This window comes from Lampetra fluviatilis, chromosome 34 (assembly GCF_964198595.1).
Source record: "Lampetra fluviatilis chromosome 34, kcLamFluv1.1, whole genome shotgun sequence".
Taxonomy (NCBI): Eukaryota; Metazoa; Chordata; class Hyperoartia; order Petromyzontiformes; family Petromyzontidae; genus Lampetra; species Lampetra fluviatilis.
The window spans coordinates 9,291,631-9,316,190 of NC_136308.1; the positions used below are offsets into that span (position 1 = coordinate 9,291,631).

At 53.1% G+C, this 24,560-nt stretch overlaps 2 protein-coding genes across 2 annotated transcripts in view; one reads left to right on the top strand and one right to left on the bottom strand.

The window, feature by feature from the left end:
* LOC144944367 (EF-hand and coiled-coil domain-containing protein 1-like) overlaps window positions 1-9,332 on the bottom strand; it is a 35,902-nt gene extending 26,570 nt beyond the window's left edge. Inside the window, exons 1-4 of the mRNA XM_078872470.1 lie at window positions 8,798-9,332; window positions 7,933-8,704; window positions 4,149-4,365; window positions 1,885-2,109 (exon numbers count right to left, since the gene is read on the bottom strand). Coding sequence (XP_078728596.1) covers window positions 1,885-2,109; window positions 4,149-4,365; window positions 7,933-8,704; window positions 8,798-9,103 — 1,520 coding nt within the window. The 5' untranslated portion in view covers window positions 9,104-9,332. The remainder of the gene's footprint in view (window positions 1-1,884; window positions 2,110-4,148; window positions 4,366-7,932; window positions 8,705-8,797) is intronic.
* CFAP92 (cilia and flagella associated protein 92 (putative)) overlaps window positions 4,194-24,560 on the top strand; it is a 31,697-nt gene continuing 11,330 nt past the window's right edge. The window contains exons 1-10 of the mRNA XM_078872548.1: window positions 4,194-4,371; window positions 7,821-7,833; window positions 7,967-8,249; window positions 14,975-15,140; window positions 18,705-18,925; window positions 19,616-19,835; window positions 21,112-21,264; window positions 21,481-21,684; window positions 22,142-22,326; window positions 23,362-24,131. Of these exons, the coding sequence (XP_078728674.1) occupies window positions 4,194-4,371; window positions 7,821-7,833; window positions 7,967-8,249; window positions 14,975-15,140; window positions 18,705-18,925; window positions 19,616-19,835; window positions 21,112-21,264; window positions 21,481-21,684; window positions 22,142-22,326; window positions 23,362-24,131 (2,393 nt within the window). The remainder of the gene's footprint in view (window positions 4,372-7,820; window positions 7,834-7,966; window positions 8,250-14,974; window positions 15,141-18,704; window positions 18,926-19,615; window positions 19,836-21,111; window positions 21,265-21,480; window positions 21,685-22,141; window positions 22,327-23,361; window positions 24,132-24,560) is intronic.

The following is a 24,560-nucleotide window of genomic DNA, read 5'->3' on the forward strand; positions in this document are numbered from 1 at the left end:
TCGCACCCAAGCGAGATTCGGCATAACCTTGGGCGAGAGGCAACTCGTAGATTCATTTCTGCGGGTACATTATCACAGAGAAGCAACGTTTATCATCCGTTATCCAATGTCACCATCCGAAATAAATAAATAAAAGTGTAAACCATTGCATCTCGCACGTGCCTAGACCGTACGAGTCGATTGTAGCCAGCGAAGCAATTCGTCTGTGCGTGCCCTCACGCCCAGCATCTGTGCTCGTTTCAAATCAGAGCTGTCTATGTCCCAGGCGTAAAAGGCAAACGATAGACAGAAGGGGAAACTCCGCACACGCACGTGAGCTTCTGGTAGGGGAGGTGGGGGCGGCGGCGGGGGGGGGAAGCGAGAGAATGAAGCCAATGAAGAGTCTAAGACCGGAAAGCATAAAAAGCGAAAGAGGCCAGATGGGAGATAGGGCCTTCTCTTGGCCCACCATTGCCCACGTTTTAATGTCCCCATTGTTCCCGCGAGTGCGACCATCTGGGAGTCTCTAAGAAGCAACACCCCACGGGTGCCAAGGGGTTGGCCGGGGCAGGTGGAGCCCTTGCAAATGATTGGCACGGGGTGTCTAAACACTATAGCCGCGCGTGCGGCGTTACGCGGCGTGGCCGGTGTGGCACAGCGAGCGCTGGCTCAAGGAGGGTGAATAGCAAAGAGGATTTAGAGAGTTCCATGTATTACACGTACGTGCGTATAATAATAATAAGAAGAAGAATTATAGCAACAATGTAGAGCCCTTTGTCCATCCAGCGCTGGGTGAAGGCCTTGCCAAGCTATTTTTTTTGACAATTTTTATTTTACCAAGTAAGGGCCCACTGAGCGATGTAGCTATTTTTCAGAAGTGACCTGGCCACAAATGACAGCTTCAACAAAGTGGATTATCGTGTGGAAATGCACAACAGCCAAATACTCGAAACGCACGTTCCTGATTGCAGGGGGAAAAACCGGAGAACAATCCACGCAAACCACGGGGAGAACATGCAGACTTCAAATATACAGGCGTCAGGTTCGGGATCGAACCCATGCCCTCCTGCGTACGAGGCGAGGTAGTTAACATATCTTAGCCACTGTGGCGCCCTGTGTTGGTCATGGGATTGTCTGACCAGAGACGGATCGAGAAACTTGCAAAATGGGGAAGGGGGGCATTACATTAAAACATACCCATTCCATCTATTTTTTTCTGGTAAATATTAAAACAAATACCAGGTTTCGTGGTCTCGAGGGTGAGGGCGGTGGGGGAGGCAATCGCCTTCATCACCCTCTTCTTGGATCCACCAAGTGTTTCCCCCATACTTCACCATGCTGGTCAGTGTAGGCTGGTGAACTGGGGGTGCCGTGGTGACGAGATGTTAACTACCTCGCCTGGTATGCAGGAGGTCGTGGGTACGATCCCGACCTTTGACGCCTGTATATTTGTAGTTTTCATGTTTTCCCCGTGGTAGCATGGATTTTTCTCCGGGTCCTCCACATTTAGAAACACGCGTTTAGAGTATCTGGTTGCTATAAATGTCAACGCGATAAGAAAACTTCGTTGAGATATCATTTGTGGCCAGGTCGCTTCTGAAAATGAGCTACTGTATATAGCTCAGTGGGCTTTACCTGGTATAATTATAAAAAATAGTTTATAGTTCAGTTTCAATAGTTTAGAACTCGTTCCGATATGACTCACCACTGGTGTTAGCAGTGGCCCGGATACAAACTCGGGTTGTCGGTGTAAATAAATAACAATTCCCACGGGATTCGAACCACAACAATAACCGTTCCCTGCTTATATGCATAGAGTGTTCGCTAAGAGTACTTGGCATAGCAGTGCGCGCACCAACACGGGGGACCTTTGCCTTTGCGTGCGTATCGTGAGCGACCGAGCACCTGGCACCGAGGACCCCCTCCCGTCGCCGCTGCCCGCCACCGCCGCCGCCGCTCCTCCACTCGCTGCTGCCCGCGGAGCCCGCGGAGCCCACGGGTGCCCTCCGCTCGCCCCCGGGCAGCGCCAGCGCCGCTAGTAGGTGGCGGCGCGCCTCCTCTGCCCGCCGCAGCGTCTCGGCCCGCTCGCGCGCCCAGCGGCCGTGGGCCACCGCCGCCTCCTGCTGCAGCCTGCGCATCCGCACCGGCGGACAAACGGCGAACGTCACCGTCATCGCCGCGGAATTCGCGGACCCTGCGGACGATTTTAGCGTTGGGGGGGCGTCGTGCGGTTTAAATGCCAGGGCAGTGGGGCCGGTAACGTGGCCCAGCGTCTGTCGCTGGTTTTTTGAGATTCGTGGTTTTGGGATCCATAAGGCCGCACTGGTTCTTACCGCGGGAGTGTTGGCCTTATGTTGTCTACGTGCTTTCTGCCTGGCAGTGGACGTTAACGAGTAGGCCATCACAGGAGTAGGCCATTGTGTACCAGCATCATCGTTCACATTTGCCAAATAATACAAATAAGTATTACGTACTTGATGCCTCCTTGTACCACACACAGGGACAGTTGGCACTGGGGGTGTCATGTAAATGCACGTGGACATTTTATTGTCAAACGCATTCTCATAGCCATCATCCTCGCACGCACCCAACTCACTGACCTGGCAAAATATGATCTTAGTGTGAGGGAGTCACGTGTTTAAACAGAGGTCAAGGCCAACTGCATCATTGGCAGCATCAAAAGCATCATCACCAGCACCATCAAGGTGGTCGAATGATGGCAGTAGAGCAACGGATTAAATGTATCTGTCCGGAGGGTCGAGCATCATCCCTTCACACGTGTTGGTTCCCTCCATCTATGTTGAACTTCTTTCGTACCGTACGCAGCCAACCGTGCTTACCGGTTTCACCCGTTTCATGCCACACACAGCCACTCATGAATGGAATTATACCAACATCCCCAATGCAGGATCCTCTTGAAAAAAGGAGTCTTGAGACTCAGCGAGGCTTTTCCTATCTTTAGCTCCTTGCCTTCACTAACCTGCACTGACATGGGTGGTGAAGTATGGTCAATCCCGCACAGCCCACGTGACAGGGTGGGAGGCCCTCGTTCAGTACAGCAGTCGATTGACAAAGGGCATTTTCAGCAGCAGCAGAAGCAACATTAACGTGTCAAACACACTGAGTGTCAGACACACTGAGTTTCCCAAATTGAGAGTTACGACCTCCAAGGCCAATAACAGAATGAACATTTTTTTTTAATAAAAGAAGGCATTGCGTGGGCGACCACCATGCACAGCAGGCGTTATAGGATGTTGTAACATTCTCAGCAGAGGGCATTTCCGCACATTCTAATGTCTTAAATTGATCTAAATGTGCAATTTAATGGAGGGACTGTGTTGGTGTGGTCTGAGACTGTTTGTGTTGTTGTCTATCCGCCTTGCCCTGGCTTGCATTTAAAGTTGACAAATCGGCAGGAATGTATGTACTAAAGTAATTTGTCCTTAAATAGTTGTTTTTTTACGTGATCCCTTTACCCATATCTGTCAACCCATACGGTTTACCCGTATTCTTGTACAGGGAAATTGAGTTTCCATGTCCATACGGCGTACAGCCGTTTCTATACGGGCAAAAGAAATGTGTCTATTTGTTTGTGTTTCTCCCTTGTAATGGGATGAACGTTGAGATGTATAAGGGGCACGGGGTGACCAATAAGGTCTGAATTGGTCTCCAATAAGGTAGCCACTGATAAGGGGTTGCCTTTTCTACATTTTGCACACCTATCGTTTTTTTGTATTGATTGTTCTTGTAACTTTCTGACCCAATTGGACATCTTTGAAAAAGCGCTTCACAGCTCATCGGATTCCTCCTGCAGTCGAAATAAACATTCTTATTCTGATCCAGTGCAGCAAAATCGGTTGTTGTACTGTACCGTGCTCCAACATTGTTCGCTCCGTCACCTTCGGCAAAGCACACACCGACCAACGCGATGACCTGCGGTCAAGTAACCACCCGCACGACCCGTGCGGTGTGGGGAGACCCTCATCCAGCAGTGGATTGGCAAAACGGTCAGCTGCACGCGTTCTGTGGGTTTGTCCTCAAAGTGCACCTGGCCTGGCACGGGCGCCGTGGTGACGTCACCATCACTTCGTGGTGAATGGCGGCGATTGTTGTTGGTGTGTTTGAGAGAGAGAGAGAGAGGTGAGTGAGTGGGTTTCGAGAGCCCAGACCTGGCCAGCTGAGCGCAGTGCCTCTCCTGCACGTGGCTCATCGCAATGCGAGCGGCACGCAGCTCCGACTCCAGGGCCCGGCAGAATCTCGCGGCCTCGGCCACTTGGCGGTCCCTGGAGCCCCGCAAGAGCTCCAGCTCCCTCAGGACCATGCTCCTCTCGGGCCACCTCGCCGTGGCACCCATGGGAGCCTCCTCGCTCGTCCCGTTGCCGGCTGCTGACGGTCGCGCGGGAGTAGGAGGGAGAGATGCGTGAGAAAGAATCCCCGTCAACAACAACAACAGCAGCGGCGGCATCGAACAGCACCTGCATCGTCAACGTCGCCTGTCAAGGTTTTTACCAAGAGGTGGCAATGCAGCGACTGCTTGAGCGTATCTGTACAAAGTGTAGAGCGTCGTCCCTTCAAACGCGTTGGTTTCCTCCAAATGTTTCCCCCAGAGTCATCAGTTTCGTCGCGCGCGCTCAGCCGTTCGTTCATGGCACTGCCCCTAACATTGATTTGAAGCTTTCGTGACTGCAGGAATCCATACTCTTTGGTTCTTTCGGTAAAGTCAGGTAGGTGGAAAAAATATATAGATCACGACGTTTCGATCGCAACACAAGCAACCGTCATCAGGTGTGAAACAAACACAGCAGGAGGACTGCTGCCGTGTTTGTTTCACACCTGATGACGCTCGCTTGTGTTGCGATCGAAACGTCGTGATCTATTATTTTTTTCTGCCTACGTGACTTTTACCGAAAGAACCAAAGAGTATGCCCCTAACATCTCAAGGCCGTTTCCTCCCGAATGGTGGCGCAGTGGCAACGCTTGCACCTCAAAGCAAGAATAGTCTCGGTCTGATTTCCGACTGGAGCGAACTTCTGCGTGGAGTTTGACTGTTCTCCTCGTGTTCTGCGCGAGTTCCCTCTGGGTTCTCCCGATTTCCCGTCAATCTCGGTTCAAAGTGGACAAAATGTGAACGATTATCCACGCACACGGATTACTCACCGGCAGTTATAATGCCCATCGCTAAAGCAAGTGCTGAGTCACTTTGTGCCACACAGGGACAGCTGCCAACAGGGGGCCCTTGCGCTCTGAGCCGGTTCGTCGCGTGATAGATGGAGTGCAATAAAAGTGCAAGTTAATTAGTCAATCATTCATTCATGGCCAGCCTCGAAGTGCCCGGGTGGAGGCGGGGTGATGAAGGAGGGCCGATCTCGCCCTGCTGAAGTCTCAGCCCCCCCCCCCACCGGCCTCACCCCTTCTAACTCTAATAGCCAAGCATAGTAGTAGGCTTTTACCCTTTAAACTGGTACAAAAACTGACACCTTTATACAAGGCATCATGTTTGCAATGACCACAACACAAAATGCAAACAAAAAGAAACAACTCTGATAATGATAATTGAATTTTAACTGCTGGTGTTGTGGTCATTGCAAACATGATGCCTTGTATAAAGGTGTCAGTTTTTATACCAGTTTAAAGGGTAAAATCCTACTACTATATTTTGCCACTGGTAAAAGAGATGTCTCATAGTCTAATAGCCAAGTCAATAATGCTGCTACGACATTGAGTCGAGAGCAGGCGGCCCCCGCTTGTATGACACAATGCGTTCGTGGAAACCCCGTCGTGAATCGGACCCCATCGCGTTTCTATTTCTTCCTTTAAGGAGCCATATTTTTACAGGGTTCAAGAGGTAAAACATCCACACGCAAAACAAAGACCACTTGAGAATAATAAAAGCTCCGCGCCAAGTCTCATCGGAAAACCAGGCTGACTCTGTTCAAATGTGTTCGAAGTCGTGTCGGAAGATGCGTCGTAAATCTATCCACAAGTGGAATTATAGAAACGTCGTAAACCGGATACCGCCAGTACAATGAATCGGTTAGCGTTGCGGCCTGTGTTCAAATGCATTGGGGGGGTGGGAGCGCGAGCAGAATGCACGATTGACAATAACAGACCGCGTCATTCATTATTCATTCCGTTTAGCGAGCATCATTTGTTTAGAGTTTGTTGAACATTGTGTGGTGCAGCTCCCACCCACCCACCCCGACTTGCACAGCTCACACGACAGGGTCGGTGGTGGATTTTAATTGGATTGGGGATGTTGGGGGGGGGGGCAGGAGTCGTGAGTCGGGTGAGCCCATTTGTGGCTTGAATGAGTGCGCTCGAGTATGATATTGGTGCTCGTGATGTCGTTGTGAATATTCCGACAGCGACGATTAATTGATCTTCTTAGGATTACGATGGTGACGCTGCTGCTGCTGCTGCTGACGATGGTAACAGTGGCCGTGATGTTGGTAACAATGACGATTGTGGTGACCACGGCAACTTTGCTTGACGCTCGACGGTGAAGTCGGTGACCAGGATGCCGATGGACATTGATGACGACCACGTGACGAGGACAACAACAACAACGACGATGATGATGACGATGGCAGTGACGATGACAGCTGGTATGTGCATACCGCGCGTGCGTCAATGTGGCCGCATCTCAAGACGCTGATAGGGAGGCGACTGGCCCGCCTGATAGCGAGTGACCGGAGTGAGTCCGCGAGTGAAAAACAGTGACCAAGGTAGTAGCGATAGCAGAGCCACGAGGAAGCTACTGGGCCCCCTTTGAGCCACTGAGTGAAAAACACGGAAAACAGTGACCATGGCGTCTTGATTTGAAGCTTTCGTGACTGCAGGAATCCATACTCTTTGGTTCTTTCGGTAAAGTCACGTAGGTAAAAAAAAACAATAGATCACGACGTTTCGATCGCAACCACAGCAAGTTTTTTTCTTGCTGTGGTTGTCCCACCTGATGACGATCGCTTGTGTTGCGATCGAAATGTCGTAATTTGTTATTTTTCTACCTCCGTGACATTACCGAAAGAATCAAAGAGTATAGTAGCCATTGTAGTAGCGATAGCAAAGCGATAAGGATTCCGGCGAGCGAGAGACTGAAGCGAATGTGCGAGTGTTGTGATCGCCAAACAACGCAGGCTGCCTCACGTCGAATTGCATCAACGGCACCGTGAGTGAGGCGTGAATGCCTGCCAACAGCAGTGTTGACGATGCCGATGTCGGAGCAGTGATCTCGAGGTTATGACGGTGGCACTGCACTGCTTATACAACGATCAGAGTGACCGTGACGATTGTGTCCAATACCAGTTGCGACGACCATGACCAGCGATCGGCAACCAACATAACAAGAAGGGCGATTTTTTTGTATAGAATTCGGTCAAATAAAAAATAAAATCTATATTTCAAGAGCCGCAATGCACGTGGCACATACTTAATAAGTGACGTCACAAAGCAGTCCTTAAAGAGCCGCACGAGGTTCCGGAGTCGCAGGTTATATGTACGCACTTAGAACTTCTTTCGCACCGTACGTAGCCAACCGTGCTAATCGGAGGTGCGGGGGATGTACAACAAACGAAACACAAAAGGCGGTTCTAAAAACGCGAGGTTGCCGAGCCCTGACCATGGAAATGGCGATGACGACGGTGACGATGATGACGATGATGATGACGGAGAAGACTGACCACAGAGAGACAGTGACGTAGTAACTACATTTTCAGTGGCGTAGTAACTACATTATCAGTGGCGTAGTAACTACATTATCAGTGGCGTAGTAACTACATTATCAGTAACGTGGTGAGTGCGGGAGGTGCCCCCTGCCCCCGCGCTCGTTCCGCTCCCTGCAGACGGCACGCCTCGGTGTCGGAGTCTCACCCAGCGTCTCACCCAGCGTCTCACCCAGGGTCTCACCCAGAATCTCACCCAGAGTCTCACCCAGGGTCTCACCCAGAGTCTCACCCAGGCTCTCGCCCTCGGCGTGCCGCCGCGCTAGGAAGCAACCGTCGTGCGCGCCGTGGCTCCGCGCCAGCGCCACGTGCAGCGCCAGGCAGCGCGCGTCCGAGCGCTGGAGGGCGCAGCGCATCCCCTCTGCGATCTCCCGGAGCGCCTCGTTCTCGTCGCGCAGCGCCTCTGCCTCGTCCTCCAACTCCTCCAACGACACCACGAGCTCGCAGCAGCGGCCTCCGTCGCAATTGGACGGCGAGGAGAACGCGGAGGAGGAGAACGCGGAGGAGGAGGCGAAGGAGGAGTTCGTGGCGCGGTGCGGAGCAGGGAAGGTGCGCGCTTTTGCGAATCTCCCGCTGTTTTCGAGGTCGAATGACACAACCTTGCTGCTGCTGCTGCTACCGTTGATGCGCCTGTTGCTGCTGCTGCTACTCCCGCTGGTGCTCATGCTCAAGGTGGGGGTGCTGCTGCTGGTGATGCCGGCGGTGGTGTTGGTCATCCTACGTCGCAACGGTCCGGTTCTGGTCACGCGCGCCTCCACGTGCACGCGCTCCTCTCCTGCGGGCGCAAGAGTGAAGCACCCCCAATCCCGCACCGTGCCCCCCTTCTCGCTAAAGAAGCCGCAGAGGCGCGCGTGGAACTCCTCGAAGGACACTTCATCGGGCAGCTCCTCCAAGACCCCTCGCGCCTCCTCCTCTTCCTCTTCCGTCTTCTCCTCGGCATCTCCATCCTGCTCCCCGCGCTCCTTCCCCTCGGCATCTCCATCCTGCTCCCCCCGCTCCTTCCCCTCGGCATCTCCATCCTGCTCCCCCCGCTCCTTCCCCTCGGCATCTCCATCCTGCTCCCCCCGCTCCTTCCCTTCGGCATCTCCATCACGCACCTCGTGCTGCTGCTGCTGTTTCTCGCCCTTCATCCCGCGCGATCCACCGACCCCGAGCAGCTCGCATAGTGCCCTGAAGTCCTGCGCCTCCACCGTGCCCCGGCCGCGGTAGTCCAGGTGGTGGAAGGTCTCCTGCAGGTACTGGTCTAGTCCCGTGGAGAGCACGGCCACCTCGTTCTCCACGCCTCGGTCCAAGCCAAAGCGCAGCGCCAGAGCCCCCGCCAGCCACTGAGTCCGGCCCGCCGCGACCTCCCGGCGCGCTGGGTCGCTGGCCACGATGGGCCCAGCGCCCGGCAGCGATCTCATCGTCCCGTGGCGGAGGTGGTGGCCCGGCTGGTGGAGGCGCCGCCCGTGTGCGGCGGAGGCTACGAGACGCGCGGTGACTGAGTGTGGCCGTGACGTGGGTCGCGCATCGCTGACTTTGCCGTGCGGGTCTCTGTCTTGCACAGCGGCGGTGCGTACGGGACGGAATTAATAACTCTGCCTCCCGCCAGCATGCCCACCCACCAACCATCCCTCACCACCCCCACTACCACACCCACCAACCTCCACCACCACACCCACACCGACCATCCCCGCTGCCACCACCACACCCACCGTCCCCGTCACCCCCACCACACCGGTCATCCCTACCACTACCCCCACATCCACCACCCACCATCCCCACCACCGCACCCACCACATCCACGATCCCCCATCCCCACAACCCCCACCACCACACCGACCATCCCTACCACGCACCATCCCCAAGACCACCATCACACCCACCCACGCATCCACCACCGACCTAACTCACCACTTCCTCTATCATCACTCGCATCGCACGTGGCATCATAAGACCGTGCTTTCGCTCGACCTGTCACTGACTGCATCTCCCTCTCTAAAAGAAATGCGCCATCCGTTTCTGCATAGCGTCCTGATAAGTGGGTGCATGTTGACGATATTTTAATCATAACTGTAATTGCATCGAACAGCAACAGCACCGCCGCCACCACCACCACCGACTCACACCACAACAACCACAACAACCATCGCGACCCCCATCGTCACCATGACAAAGATCCCCCGTATAGCCTGAACAGTCTAATGGGGCAAGTGCTGTCAGCGAGCACCTATGAATGGCACACGGGGGGGTCAGTGACCAGCACCACTCCCGACCGCCTTTGTCTCCCCAGTGGCGATGTTCACACACCGCACCAGGTACTCATTTGTGGCCGAGTCGACCTAGGGGAGGCCCAGGACCGTTTCAGATAAAGTCACCGGTGATGGCCGTGCACGGGAATTGAACTCGGGCGGTTGTAGCACAGCGCGCTAACCACTGCGCCACCGCTCCCCTATCACCGGAGCCTGCAGCCCCTAAGCCCGTATAATGGAGCCTGCATGCTCGAGCCCGCATCCTCCCCCTCCACTCACTCGCAGCTCGACATCTCTCCCGTTCTCTGGCCGCAGTGAATTCGTGGCAGACAGGCACAGGATGAGCGTGTTTAAGTGCGTGTGTGTGTGTGCGTGTGTGTGTGCGTGTATGTGTGTGTGCACGTGTGCGTGTGTGCGCGTGTGGCGAGCGGTGGCGCAGTGGTTAGCGCGCTGCGCTTCGGACCCCTGCTACCCGTGTTCGATTCTCGCTCACGGCCAACGCCAGTGATATCGATTATCTGAACCGGTCCTGGACCTCCCCTAGGTCGACTCAGCCTAAAATATGTACCTGGGCTTGTGTGTAGAAACATCTCCACTGGGGAGACAAAGGCGGTCGGCCGTGGTGCTGCCCACCCACCCCCTCGTGTACCGTGCCGGCCTCCATAGGTGCTCGCTAACAGCACTTGCCCCGACATTCTGTTCAAGCTCTACGGGGATCTTTGTTTTGTGTGGCGAGCGGAGGCTCGCAGTGGTTCGTGCACTGCGGTACAAACTCGGTCAACCGATTTAGATTCCTGCTGACAGCCAACATCGGTGACAAATATTTGAACCGGTCCTGGTCCTCCCCTAGGTTGACTAAGCCTTCAAATGTAGTACCAGGTGCGGTGTGTAAACTATCAGCATTTGAAGAGACAAAGGCGGCCGGGCGTGGTGCTAGTTCCTCACGCCCTCGTGTGCCGTGCTGTCCGCCCTTAATAGCGCGCTCACTAACAGCACTTGCCCCAACAGTTTGTTAAGGCTACACCGGGGACCTTTCTGTTAGTGTGGAGTAGGGCTGAACGATTAATCGATTTCAAAGCGAAATCGCAATTTGAAACAATGCGATTAGCAAATCGCAAAGGCTGTGACTTTTTGCGATTACTTTCTTATTGGAATTGTTTTATTTTTTATTATAACTTTATTTATTTAACTTAACAATTGTTATATGATTGATTGTTAAATTTAAATACATTTTTTTTATAAATACATGTTGGAAGCATTTTTCGATTTAAAGCTTTCGTGACTGCAGGGATTCATCTTCTTGGTTCTTTCGGTAAAGTCACGTATTATTTCCATTCTACGTGACTTTACCGAAAGAACCAAGAAGATGTTGGAAGCAATTAATATATTTAAAGTTCTCGCCCTTGCATTAGAATATATAGAGCAGCTCATATTTTGATGGTATCATGTGGCAATGCTCCATCACATGTTTTAAATCTATCACACAGTGAATATTGAACCGAAGCTTGACTTTTAAAAAATGTAATCGCAAATCAAATCGCAATATCTGTCAGAAAAATCGCAATTCGATATTTCCCCCAAATCGTCCAGCCCGAGTGTGGAGGCTCGTGGGGGACGCTGCTTGGCAGTTGGGGGCAGTTTCCCTTCCAACAACAACGAGCGGAACGCCGGTCGCCTCTAACGCAGCAAGCTGAACACAGTGGCGAACACAGGTTGGTGTATCTGTCAGTCGCCTGAGTCAGTCAAGCCACGGCACCTTGGTCTGTCCAGTGACCTGGCAGCAGAGAGCCCTCCACACTTCACGTGGCGGTCAAAAGTGCACCTAGCTTGGCACAAGTGCCGTGGCGACGTCACCGCCACTCAGTGGCGAACGGCGGCTGTTGGAGCGATGTCGCAGTGATTCGCGGAATGCGTTACAAACACGGCTAACATCAGCCGCGAGTGATATCTAAACCCATTGTTGGACATCCCGTGTGTCGAATCAGCTGACAATGAACGGTATCTGCTACGGTGATGCAAACATCAGCAGTTTAGCAACAAAGGCAGGGCCGGGCGTGGCACTGGCCGTGCCGGTCTTAATGGAGGTGTCAGTGAACAGCAACTTGCCCCAAACAGTCTATTAAAGGGCGATACGAGGGAGCTTTGTGTGCCCGTGTGTGTCTCTACCAAGGCTTTAGGTCTTGCAGCTGTTGGCCATTAACAACTTGTGACGTTTGGAAGAGCTCGGATGAATGGAGGGGATGGGGGGGTGGGGGCTGTTTGAACTATCGAGGGGCTCGTTTTCGTGACCCCGACCCCATTGGCCCACGCGAATTGACCCCAGCGAGTCCAAGCTGTGGATATCTGCACAAACCCCATGACTATAAACACGCCGTGGCGCTTGCGTGTAACTCGGCGTGCCTGGAATACCTCTGCCGTGTCTCCTGCGAGGCAGTGGAGCAAGTCGAGGTGATTTTACACTCACGGACACTCCGCCACACATGACGACGCATTTACGACGACTACACATTCCCATTATACGGGCAGCGGTGGCTATGCACGCCTGTAACCCAGCCCTGTGGGCGCCACGGTGGCGAGATGTTAGCTACCTCGCCTGGTATACAGGAGATCGTTGGTTCGATCCAGACCCTGACGCCTGTTGTATATTTGGAGTTTGCGTGTTCTCCCCGTGGTCGCGTGCATTTTTTTATCAGGATTCTCCGGGTTTTTCCTCCACATTTAGAATCAGCATCACGCGTTTAGAGTATTTGGCTGCTATAAATTTCCACGTGATAAGCCGCTTCGTTGAGCTATCATTTATGCCCAGGCTACTTCTGAAAGACAGCTACATAGCTCAGTGGGCCTTACCTGATGAAATACATTTTTTAGCTTAGTTTATAGTTTACTGTGGAGGCGAGTGTGACAGTTCTTTAGAACTTATATTTGTGTTTAACACGTTACCATTCCCCCGCACTTCCAATTAGCACGGTTGGCTACGTACGGTGCAAAAGAAGTTCAACGTAGATTCAGAGTTGGTGGCTCGCCAGGAGAAGGCAGTACAGCGGATGGGCTAATCGCCATCTGTGTCTATCCGTATGGGGATTGAGTTGTCCTCTCTCGCGTGTGGGCTTTCCTCGGGTGCTACCAGTTTCCTTCCACTTGTATAAACTCTCTTTTTAATTGACTCAAAGCGCCTTTACAAAACTAAATCAACACTCAATACAGGACTCTCTTGAAAAGGAGTCGTACGACTATTTGACTCTCCTGGCATACAAACCAAAAACAACCTTTTACTCCTGGACATATGCGACTAAAGATCTTCATAGCTCATCAGATCCATCCCGTATAAATAAAGATTCTGATTCTGTTTCACAAATAGGGGCATGTCATTATCATTATTCTACCGCTGGATGACGGCCTTCCCACGCCCCAGCAGTCATGTGGGTTGACTCTTGATTCACGCTGGCCATTGCTGATTGGTCGAGGGCGGGCTCCCACGACGGATTCGGATATCACTCACCCACTGACGCTCTCCGTAGGCGGGGAACCGAACTTATTTGAGCCTCAAAACTAAGGGGAGCGGGTGGAACAGTGACCATCTCCCGCGGTGCTGCGTTCGCCAAACGTTGGCACCGCACGAATTAAATCCCCGGGCCACGGCTAACATCGGCGGCGAGTGATGTCTGAACCTGCCCTGCCCATGCTACCCCACCACCAACAATCTGCCGAACGGCCTGGCGAGGCGGGCGGGCGGGCGAACGAACGCCGCGAGTAGCCATAGCTACCGTTTGTGGCAACAGCCTTCACCGCCGTGTGTTTTCCACGGCCCCTCTTAACGACTGCCGCCACGCAGTGAACGGGGCGAGCGAGAGGGGATGGGGGGACAGGTCGAGGAGCCCCGGGGACGCGACCGGGTGGGATGGAGTGCATCCAGGGGATAACCCCCCCCCCCCCCCCAATTGAACCCCCCCCCTGCCCTTGTCGGACATCCAACTTGACCGATCACCACCACCACACAACTCCAACTTGACCCTCGCTGGGGTCAACATGGACGAGGAACCGCAGGTATCGGAGAAGCGCCGCGAGGGGGATGAACCCACACTTAAAAAAAAATCGTTTCGTTTGCCCTTGACGCTACGTGCTGGTGTGTGTTTTCTTTTACGAGCTGCTCAAGTCCACTACTGTAGTTATTGCTGTTTAGTGAAGACGGGTGTTAACTCTAATTACCTGAGTGTATTGAGTGAACACCCCCTAGTATGTACTTGTGTGTTGGGTGATGGATTTTTTTACACGTAGGCTTTCGCGATCAATATCATCCATTATCCATAATTTTAAGAACGAAACAAGTTGATTTCTCTATAACTCAGGCTGTCGCCTGATGCTAGTTGTAATTACTGTCGAAACGTCGTACTCGAATTATAAATGTTGTGTGTTTACTCTCCAACACACCGGCGTGCTGTACTAGTAACGAATTGGCATGTTGTGTTTATGTGACAAACCTTACTAGTTGGCTGTGTCGGGTGGTGGCGGGTTTAACGACACATTTATATTTACGCGACCTAACCCCAAAACCCTCTATTATAGGTGATGGATTTTCTCGGGGTTCTCTGCAGGAAGTTGTTTTGTTTTTTTCGACCAAACTCTCATAAATAATATTGGACAAATATCCGTATGTAGCAGGACCCTCCTGAAATAAAGAAGAGTCCTGAGACTCAGTGTGACTTTACTGGATACATCAAATACAGTACTGACGAACAATGTTCAGCCCGTTATGAATTCACTGCTGAATGAATGCCTCCCCACAAACATTGAATTCCGCTACGTTTTGATGACGAGGGATTGACATACCGGGGAATGACAACCATGGCTAGTATCTAAGTGGTGATGGTGATGACGTTGCTGCTGATATTTAAATCAAAATAACGTTGCATATTCGTACCAATATAATGATGACGATGATGCCAATGATTGATATGTAATGCTAATACCGTTGACTCTCCATTAGTTGATTATATTCGTAATAAAATAAATTAAAACGCGTGCAACGCTCTTGCGCGCACACAGGACGGTGGCAACACCACGGCCTCTGCCGAGGTCGGCGGAGAGGGACCAGGGAGCCCCATGGAGCGAGAGGGGCCCGGCGATGTGGAGGGGGGCACCCCGACACAGGGGCCGAGTCCAAGCCATGAACTCACGGTCACCGTCACCATTGCCCTCGCTCTGCCCAACGGTGTGAAACGCGACCACGCACCCATGAAGTTCATGGGCCACACGCACAGGCACCCATGTACTCAGGAACCCATGTACCCAGGCACCCAAGCACACAGACACCCACGCACACAGGCACCCACACACACAGGCACCCACACACATAGGCACCCACACACACAGGAACCCAGAACCAACCACACATACTCAAGCACCCACGCACTCCAAAGCGCTCCAGAACCCAAGTCCCACTCGCACACCTAACCCGTGCATCCGTGCCCCCTTCCAGCACGCACACACGCACACACATTGTATGCGGAACACTCAGACAAACAGTATATACCCCACACACACACATACACACCCAGTTACACGCGCACTTACACACCAAATACACGCACCCAGCACAGAGTACACACTCACACATCCAGCACTCACTCAACTATGACACAGAGACAAAGGCCCCCCCGTATAGCCTTAACAGACTGTTGGGGCAAGTGCTGTTAGTGAGCACCTGTGAAGGCCGGCACGGCACACGAGAAAGGCGACCAGCACCGCGCGCTACCGCCTTTGTCTCCCCAGTGGCGATACTTTCACACCGTACCAGGTGTGCAAATATCACCGATACACACCGATCACTCGCAAGCGTAACACTTAGCAGCAGCCAAATTCAGGCATAATTGCCCGACATCAGCTTTATTCAGACGCCTTGACTGATTGCGTGCTGCGGTAATTGGCTCACACGGGCTCTGAGCAATAATTAAGCTCGTTTATGAATCGCGCCCTGATTTATCACGACGTGTCTCTGGCTGCATCAATGCAACGATCAGCATCGTGCCATTCATGCCATTTACGTGTTCATTAATAGCCACCCGAGAAACAATGCGGGTGTCAAGCAAGGTGAACTATGGGGATATATAAATGTGGCGTTAAACCCCACCACCACCTGACACAGCCAACTAGTAAGGGCTGTCACGTAAACAGAACGTGGCCAATTCGTCACCAGTACAGCACACCGGTGTGTTGAAGAGCCAACATTTACAATCTATGTGTTGAATGAACTATGGGGAGTTGGGAACTTAGCGCTGTTTTTATTTTCTTCAAAAAACGTGGAAGGAACCCCATGGGATGCATCATTCATTACGCTAATTAGTCATTGGGGTAGAGCCACGCCGAGTGTGCAGCTGATGTTTTATAGGATTCAATTAAAACGTTGGTTTTCGTAACCAATGCATTTGATCCATGTTAGGTTTTTGGGTTGGGCCGCGTGGTCGTTTTTTTTTTGTAAATCGCTCTCCATCACATGACACGGTCGTCAAGTTTACAGAGATATTATTATTATTATTCACACTGCCAACGCCTCGATGTAATTCGGACCCGGAACACCTCCTACTCGGCACCGGCAGCTGGGGCTTTTATTATATGACTCTTGTTGACGTTGAATTCCAGCCACGTATAAGCAACACGTCTGTCGGGTGGTGGAGAGTTAACGACAATAATTTTACCACAAAACTACGGCGTGGCCGAACCAAAACACACATTGTGGATCGACATGTAAGGAGTATAATGTATGAACATCGCAAGATCGTGAAAGAACACGGCGGCTTTGCCAACACCTATCAACCAGCAGTGGATAAACCTTGGTTGATGATGATGATTATGTTAGTGCAATGCACTCATCGATTAAAAGGATTCTTAACTCAAGAGATACATTCCATCGTTCCATGTAGGTGTGTGTGTGTGAGCGAACCCAGCGACCTGAGTTCGATTCCCGCTCACGGCCACCAACACCGGTGACGATTAGCTAAACCGGTCCTGGGCCTCCCCTAGGTCGACTCAGCCTCAAAGTAGTACCTGGTGCGACGTGTAAACATCACGACTAGGGAGACAAAGGTAGCCAGGCGTGGTGCTGGCCACCCACCGCTTCGTTTTCCGTGCCGGCCTTCATAGTTGCTCGCTAACAGCACTTGCCCCAACAGTCTGTTAAGGCTACATGGGGGATATTTGCCTGTGTTGTACACTATTGTATTAATTTATCCACATGAGCCCTGCAGTCACTAAAGGCGCAACCACAAATCGTTTCTTTGTTTAATTGCCATTCCTCGTGAAAATCGCCGGCGACTTTCCCAGGCTGTGTGGGTTGGTGATTCGATCCACTGCTGAAATCAAACCATTGAGTTGGAGCTGAGATTGGCGGCTGCGGTCGAGGATGTGTTGCTGTTGCTACTGCTGGTGCTGTGGTCATTAAAGCTGCAGTTTGGTGCTGTTCCTCAGCCTGTTGCTGCTGCTGAAACAGTTCAAGCTGTAGCGGAGGGTTCTGTTGGCGCAACTGAAGTCGTCGTTGATGCTGGAACTGCTGCCGTGTTGTGAGCCGTTTCTGTTGTTGAAGCTGGTGGCTGTAACCTTGGTGCGTAAGCTGTGGGCTGTCCAAGCCGGCGCAGTCGCTCGAGTGCTGCCGTTGTTGTTTCCGTTACCTGTAGCTGATGCTGCTGTTACTCATGCTGTTGAAGGTATTACTGGTGCCATCGCTGTTACAGGCAATTGGTGCTATTTGCTGGTGCTGTTGTTTAAGGAATTCACTGGTGCTGGGGCTGTTGCTGGAACGGTCCGCGGATGCCTCCCGTGTGGGGAGCGGTAGGGCAGCGGTTTAGCGCGTTGCGCTACGAACCTGGCCACCCAAATTCGATTCCCGCTCACACCAGTGATGATTATCTGAACCGGTCCTGGGCCTCCCCTAGGTCGACTCGGCCACAAATTAATACCTGGCGTGGTGTGTAAAAACATCGTCACTGGGGAGACAAAGGCGGTCGAGCGTGGTGCTGGCCACCCACCCCCGCGTGTGCTGTGCCGGCCTTCATCGGTGTTCGCTAACAGCACTTGCCCCAGCAGTCTATCCAGGCCATACGGGGGATCTTTGTCTTTGTTTAGAGGCTACGCTGTTATTGTGGCTATTGTTGCTGGGGCTGGAGCTGGGTCGCTCGCAGGAGCCTCGTAGAGAACATGGACGGACATCTCTCCACAGGGGCGGAGACGCGGCACAGCGGGCAACGCGTTCGCCGGTTCGAATCCAGCGGCCGCCCTGATTAATACCGCGGGTGTGTTCACCTGTAATTCTACGCGCACGTCTGCTCACGGTGGACGTTACAGATCCCGTGGCGTCATTCGCAAGCGTGGGCCATTATGTGGTGGGGTCGTGGTGCAATTTTTTATTTTTCTCCGCTTGGCTTTTTCTCTAGGTCCTCCGGGTTTGTTCCCTTTGCATTTGGAAAAATGTGCGTCGAGCATTTGGCTGCAATGCATTTTCACGCGGTAATCCACTTCGTTGAGCTACCATTTGTGGCCAGGTCCATTCTGAAAAAGAGTTCTATAGCTCAGTGGGCCTTACCTGGTCAAATAAAAACAGTTTTATTCAGTTTAATTTTGCCAAGTAAAATAAATTGCACCACTTAACGTCTCAATTGGGATCTACTCTGTGATCATTGCCCCCGACTGAAAAAGAGTCCTGAGACTCGACGAGGCTTTCCTGGGTAAAACAAGTCAACTGTAAATAAAATACGCACACGACCCTCCGCCACTGTCACCTCAGCGGAGGGCGCTCAGGGCGAGGCCGCGTCCCTCCGGCCTGGAGCCGCCGGGCGCCGGGGTCGCCCGCGAGGAGATGGAGCCGCGGGAGTTGGAGCGAGCGAAGCTGCGGGAGCCACCGCCTGCTTCCACTGCAAGCTCCTCCTGATGCCTGGCCGGGTGGAGAAGGCCGACGTGGTGTTCTACGGCTCCGTGGCCAGGGTCTACAGCGGTAGCGACACCAAGGTGCCATGATGATGGGAGACATCTCGGTCGGATTGTCGTCGCGGGGTTGTACTATGTTGAACTTCTTTCACGCCGTACGTAGCCAGCCGTGTTAATCGGAGGTGCGGGAAAGAACAACAAACTAGATACAAAAAGTGGTTCCAAAGAAATTCGTTTTCAATCTAGAGATCCTTCCACAACTTATGCATGGGCTGGCCTCATCACTGATTGGAGCGCCGTGGTGGCGAGATGTTAACTACCACGCCTGATATTCAGGAGATCGTGGGTTCGATCTCAACCCTGACGCCTGTATATTTGAAGTTTGCATGATCTCTCTGCCCATGGTCATGTGGATTTTTCTCCGGGTCCTCCACTTTTTCCCTCCACATTTAGAATCAACATCACGCGTTTAGAGTATTGGCTGCCATACATTTCCACGTGATAAGCCACTTCGTAGAGATATCATGTGGCCAGTTCGCTTCTGAAAAAGAGCTACAGATCTCAGTGAGCCTTACACATTGTAAAATAAAAAGTTTATTTTAGTTTAGATTCTCTTCGTCGCGGATGTTCTTTTTTTATTTTATCCGACAGTGTTTCCCCTCCTTTGCCTGCCATTCCGTCGTCATTGTCGACCCAGGGCCCGTGCCGAGTCGCTCGCCACCAGCCTGACTCCTCTTAACTCCCTCGCCCAACCCCCCCCCCAACCCACAGGTGGTGCGCGCATGGTCCGAGGGGCCGCGCTCGTGGGTGGCGTGGAAGCAGGAGGCCCGCGTTTCCCCGTCCGGGGAGCAGATGCTGGCCCTCATGTCGTCCCGCCTCTCGGCCGGCCGCCTGCGTGTGTGGGAGGGCCGCGAGCGCCTCTCGCAGAGGGCCAGGCACGACCGGCCCACGGGACTGCGCCTGCGCTCCGAGACGGATCCCGGGCGCTTGGGTATGAAAATCAGAGTGTTTGTTTAGACTGGAAGAAATACATTTTATCTGTACATATTTGCATAAGCGCATCAATTCCTGCCGATGTTTCAACACTAAATGCAATCTTTGGCAAGGCAGCACAACAAAAACTAAACTAACTACAACCCAGTTTTTTTTTTATTTGACCAGGTAAAGCCCACTGAGCTATGTTGCTCTTTTTCAGACGCGACCTGGCCAGAAATGATAGCTCAACGAAGTGGCTTATCACGTGGGAATTTAAAGCAGGCAAATATTGTAAATGAATGCTTCTAAATGTGGAGCTAAAAACCGGAGGACCCGGAGAAAAATCCACGTGACTACGTGGATAACATGCAAACTCCAAATATGCAGGCATCAGGGTCGGGATCGAACCCACGACCTCCTGCATACCAGGCAAGGCAGATAACATCTCGCCACCGTGGCGCCCAAAAATAGTTTCAGACCACACCAACACAACACACAGTCCCTCAAAAAAAATGTCACATTAAAATGTAACTCTCGATACATGGGTAAGGATCAAAGTTATAAATGCCATGAGCAAATTTGACTGTAGCCAGCACTAAATGTTTGCTTCAGGATATGTTTGGAAGGAAGATTGATGATTTAAAGGGAGGAGATAATGTTTTGACTACTTAGGGCACGAGCTGCGATGGGGATGTAATGTGGGAGGCAGTGGAAGACCCCTGGCCCCAGTCTCGGCAAGGTGGCACATTTCACTTCCTACTTATAACTTAGAAAAAAAAACATGAACACCTCACGTGCCGATCTTTTTTAACTTGGGCCAATTAAAGTCGCCATGTGGAAGTTTTGTCGGGGCGATGGATTCAAATGTGACACCAGATCTTTTTCAAATCTAAAAACCCAAAAAAAATTGATGTTGGGTACTCCAATATCCCGAGGGCAAGTAGTTTGACCCTCATCTTCAGGAGAACCTAGGCCTATGAGAGTTCATATTTGTACATTTTTAAGGATGCCGACTTCGGAATATATGACATATTTAAACATTTTCCAGGTGGCGACACCACTCGGTGAAGACATTCGGCCACAGTTGTTCTTACCTACATCAAAGTTCTCACGTTCCTCCTAATCATCATCATCATCAACTGAAAAGTCCCTGTTCTGGTCAAAGAGTTCCCCGACGCGACTCTCTGTGTGATGAAACAAACTGAGGTGTTGTGAGTGAATGACCGACCGACAGGCCGACGCACAACCGAGGTCGGTCGGAACCCTTGGTGAATCCGGCGCCGTGTCCCCAGACCGCGTGCAGAAGCTAGTGCGGAGGATGCTGGCGCAGCTCGAGCCGGCGCGGGCACGCGGGGCCGGGAAGGAGGAGGAGGAGATGGAGGAGGAGGTGGGGGAGGAGGAGGAGGGCAAGGCAGGGCGAGGGCAGCACGAGAAGGGCACGGCTGGTGAGTGCCACCGCATTCACGACGACGGCTCGTGACCACATGACAGTGGGCGACGACGACGATGACGACGATGATGATGGGTTAAAAATGAACATGCGTGGATGATGATGATGATGATAATGATGATGAATTCAATGAAGATGTGATTACGATGACTTTAAATCGGAATCTGTTATTTATTAGCATCACTGATCGCCCGTCGCTGCTGCCGCACAGTTCCACCGCCCGTACGTGGAGAGGAGCGTGGCCGTGCGGGGAGCGCGTGGGGCGCCACGGGGAGCCGACAGCCCCGACGCGGGGACGCACGAGCCGCTGAGAGGGGGACCCCGCGCCGGGGAGCGGGGGGCGCCCACGCCGCGGAGAGGGGGGCCCCGCGCCGGCCCCTCGGGCTGACCGTGCCCATGGCGCGGCTCGTAGCCGGTAGGGGCCGCGCTGCGTCGCGGTCCTCGCGGTTGGGGTGTGGGTTGGGGTTTGCGGTCGGTAGTGGCAGCTGTTTGGCTCGTAGTGGTCGTCGTAGTAGTAGGGTTGTTACAATTCTTTGGGGAGGTTATCAGGGTTTGGTTTAGGGTTGCGGTTTAGGGTTAAGGTTGTCGGGCTAGGTGCGGGGGTTAGGATCAGGGTTTGGGTTGGGGTTTATGGTTAAGGTTGGGGGGTTAGGATCAGGATTAGGGTTTAGGTTCAGGGACCCCACTGTGTGAGTAGTTGTCCACTCCTTCGTTGCATTAAATGTTGGTTAACTTCAAGGTATGCCGGTTGATAATGATCCACCCTCCTGAAAAAGAGCCCCGTAGCTTTCCTGGACAAGTAAATGATGATGATTCTGTATTAAACACCCGTGCCTTGCCGACTGCCCACCCGCCCCTTCCCGCCCCTGCAGGTGAGCGCAGGGCGTGCGGGCGCGCGTCCCACCCGTGTGCCGGCCTGCTCGACGCCCTGTGCTGCGTCTCGTGCCGCGAGCCCATCCTGAGCGAGCAGCAGAGTCTCCAACTCAACCCCATGATCGTCCGCATCGTGTCTGCCAGCGGCTTGCCCGCCGCACCCGTGCCTTACTCTGTGCTCAAGGTCACCCAGCAGCACGTGCAGCACTCGACTGACATCATGATCATCGTCTGTTCATTTAAATGATCGTGATCTCGTACAGGCGAATTGTCAAGCATTCAAGGCGCCTGACATAGCTTTAGAAAACGGTGCCAGAGTGGAATTATTTAGATGGCAGGGGCCTAACGAGGATTGAGGAATGCGTGACAGCGATAGAGAGGTACTTAGGGATCAGGAAAGGGTAGGGGAGTGACGGGAAGGAGTGGAGGGGAGAGGAAGAGAATAGGCGATGGAGAAGAGGTGGAGCTTTGAGAGAGGAATAGAAGGAGGTTAAGGAGGGGGACTGCTTGATGTACAGGAGAAGTTTTTTCCAAGAGACGATGATGATGTTGATGATCATCATCATCAGATTTTAGTTTTTATTGCAATTCAACGCGAGCCCGGTACAAGACGCCAATTGCAAACGGAGGAGAACAGAAACTCCACAAACAGCAAGCCGATGTCGGCGCGGCGGGACCTTGCGTAGGGGGAAGTTGGACACTCGCTGTCCCACCCAAGTGAGGACCACGTGCAGGGGCGGGAAGATTTATATAGGGAGGGCTAATAGTGTAAGGGGAAAGGTAAGTAAACTAAACTATTGTTCATTTTACCAGCTAAGGCCCACTGAGCTGTGTAGCTCTTTTTCAGAAGCGACATGGCCACACATGAAAGCTCAACAAAGTGGCTTATCACGTGGACATTTATAGCAGCCAAATACTCTAAACGCGTGTTTCTCAATGTCGAGGGAAAACCCGGAGAAAAATCCACGTGAATGCAGCGAGAACATGCAAACTCCAAATATACAGCAGGCGTCAAGGGTCGGGATCGAACCGATAACCTCCTGCATAGCAGGCGAGGGAGATAACATCTCGCCACCGCGGCGCAACTAACATACTGGGGAAAGAGAAAAGGGTTGGGAGAAGGGAGATCGTCATCTCTATTAATCATCAAGATCTCTCAATTAAAATAACCCCCCCCCCGCCAACCCCCTCCCCCTGCGCGCTTGTCCGCGTGCTGCAGGAGCGCTGCCTGCCCGCGTACTGCTCCTACCGCTTCGCACCGCTGGCCCCGCACCGGAGCGAGGGCCGCGCCCAGGGCCCCCGATTGCGCTTCGACGACGTCAACGCCGTGCCCCTGGGCCTCCTGGGCCGCGCTCGCGTGGCCCAGCTGCTGCGGGGCCCTCCCCTCCGGGTAGAGCTCCACGACCGCGACCTCCGCCGCGACCGCTCCGACGACCGCCGCGGAGACCCGCCGGGTCGCGCCGACGACGGCGAGACGACGGAGGGGGAGGAGGATGGGGAGGAGAACGAGCAGGAGGGGGGCGATAAGGAGGAGAGGGACTCCTACGGTGTCGCCTTCATAGACCTGTCGGACCTCCTGCTGGGCGACCGCCTCGTCGAGTTGAGCGTGCCGATCGTGGCTCGGCGCGTCCGCCGGGCTCCGGCCGACGGGGAGGACGAGGAGCATGTCGCGGTTGACGGAGCGGAGCACGTGGCCGCCGGGGGGTACGCGGAGTCGGGCGCGAGCCTCAAGGTGCGGGTCGAGGTTCGGCACGCCCTGGACGAGTGGCTCGGAGAGGACGGCGGCGACGTCGAGGCGAATGGGGGTCCCTTCGGCCGGGTCGTGTTTCGCTTCTCGTGCCGCGACGACGACGACAGTGACGGCAGTGACGGAGTCGTCGCCCTGCGACTGCGCGAGCTCGAGGAGGAGATGCTGATGAGGAACGCCGAGGCGCTGCAGCTCGACGAGCATCCCATGCACGTGATCGAGAGGGCGTTGTCGGCCTACTCGTGAGTCCCGCCGCCGACCGTACCTTGATCTGTATGTGGAGTTTGTGTTTGTACGTCTCCCACTGATTAATGGTCGTCGTGTGCATTGGATTCCTTTCTTCTTCTTTCTTTCTTTCTTCATGGCTAAAGTATCGGAACCCTTTCTCCCGACGCGTTTTATCCAGGCTTGGGACTGGCTCAGATATCCACTGGATTGTGTACCCCCCAGAGTAAAAAACGAAGTGTGCTGATGTTCGGAAAAATGGTAGGAACTGGAAAGAGAGGAAGACCTAACAGAGAATGGCTTGAAAACAACAGAAGAGATTGGTGCCAAAAAGATGTGGCACTACTTGAGCATATTGGCACAAGGCAGAGGAAAGTGGAAACAACAATTACGAAATGTGCAATGGACATCTTCGGGCTATCTGCCCATGCACCGTGATGATAATG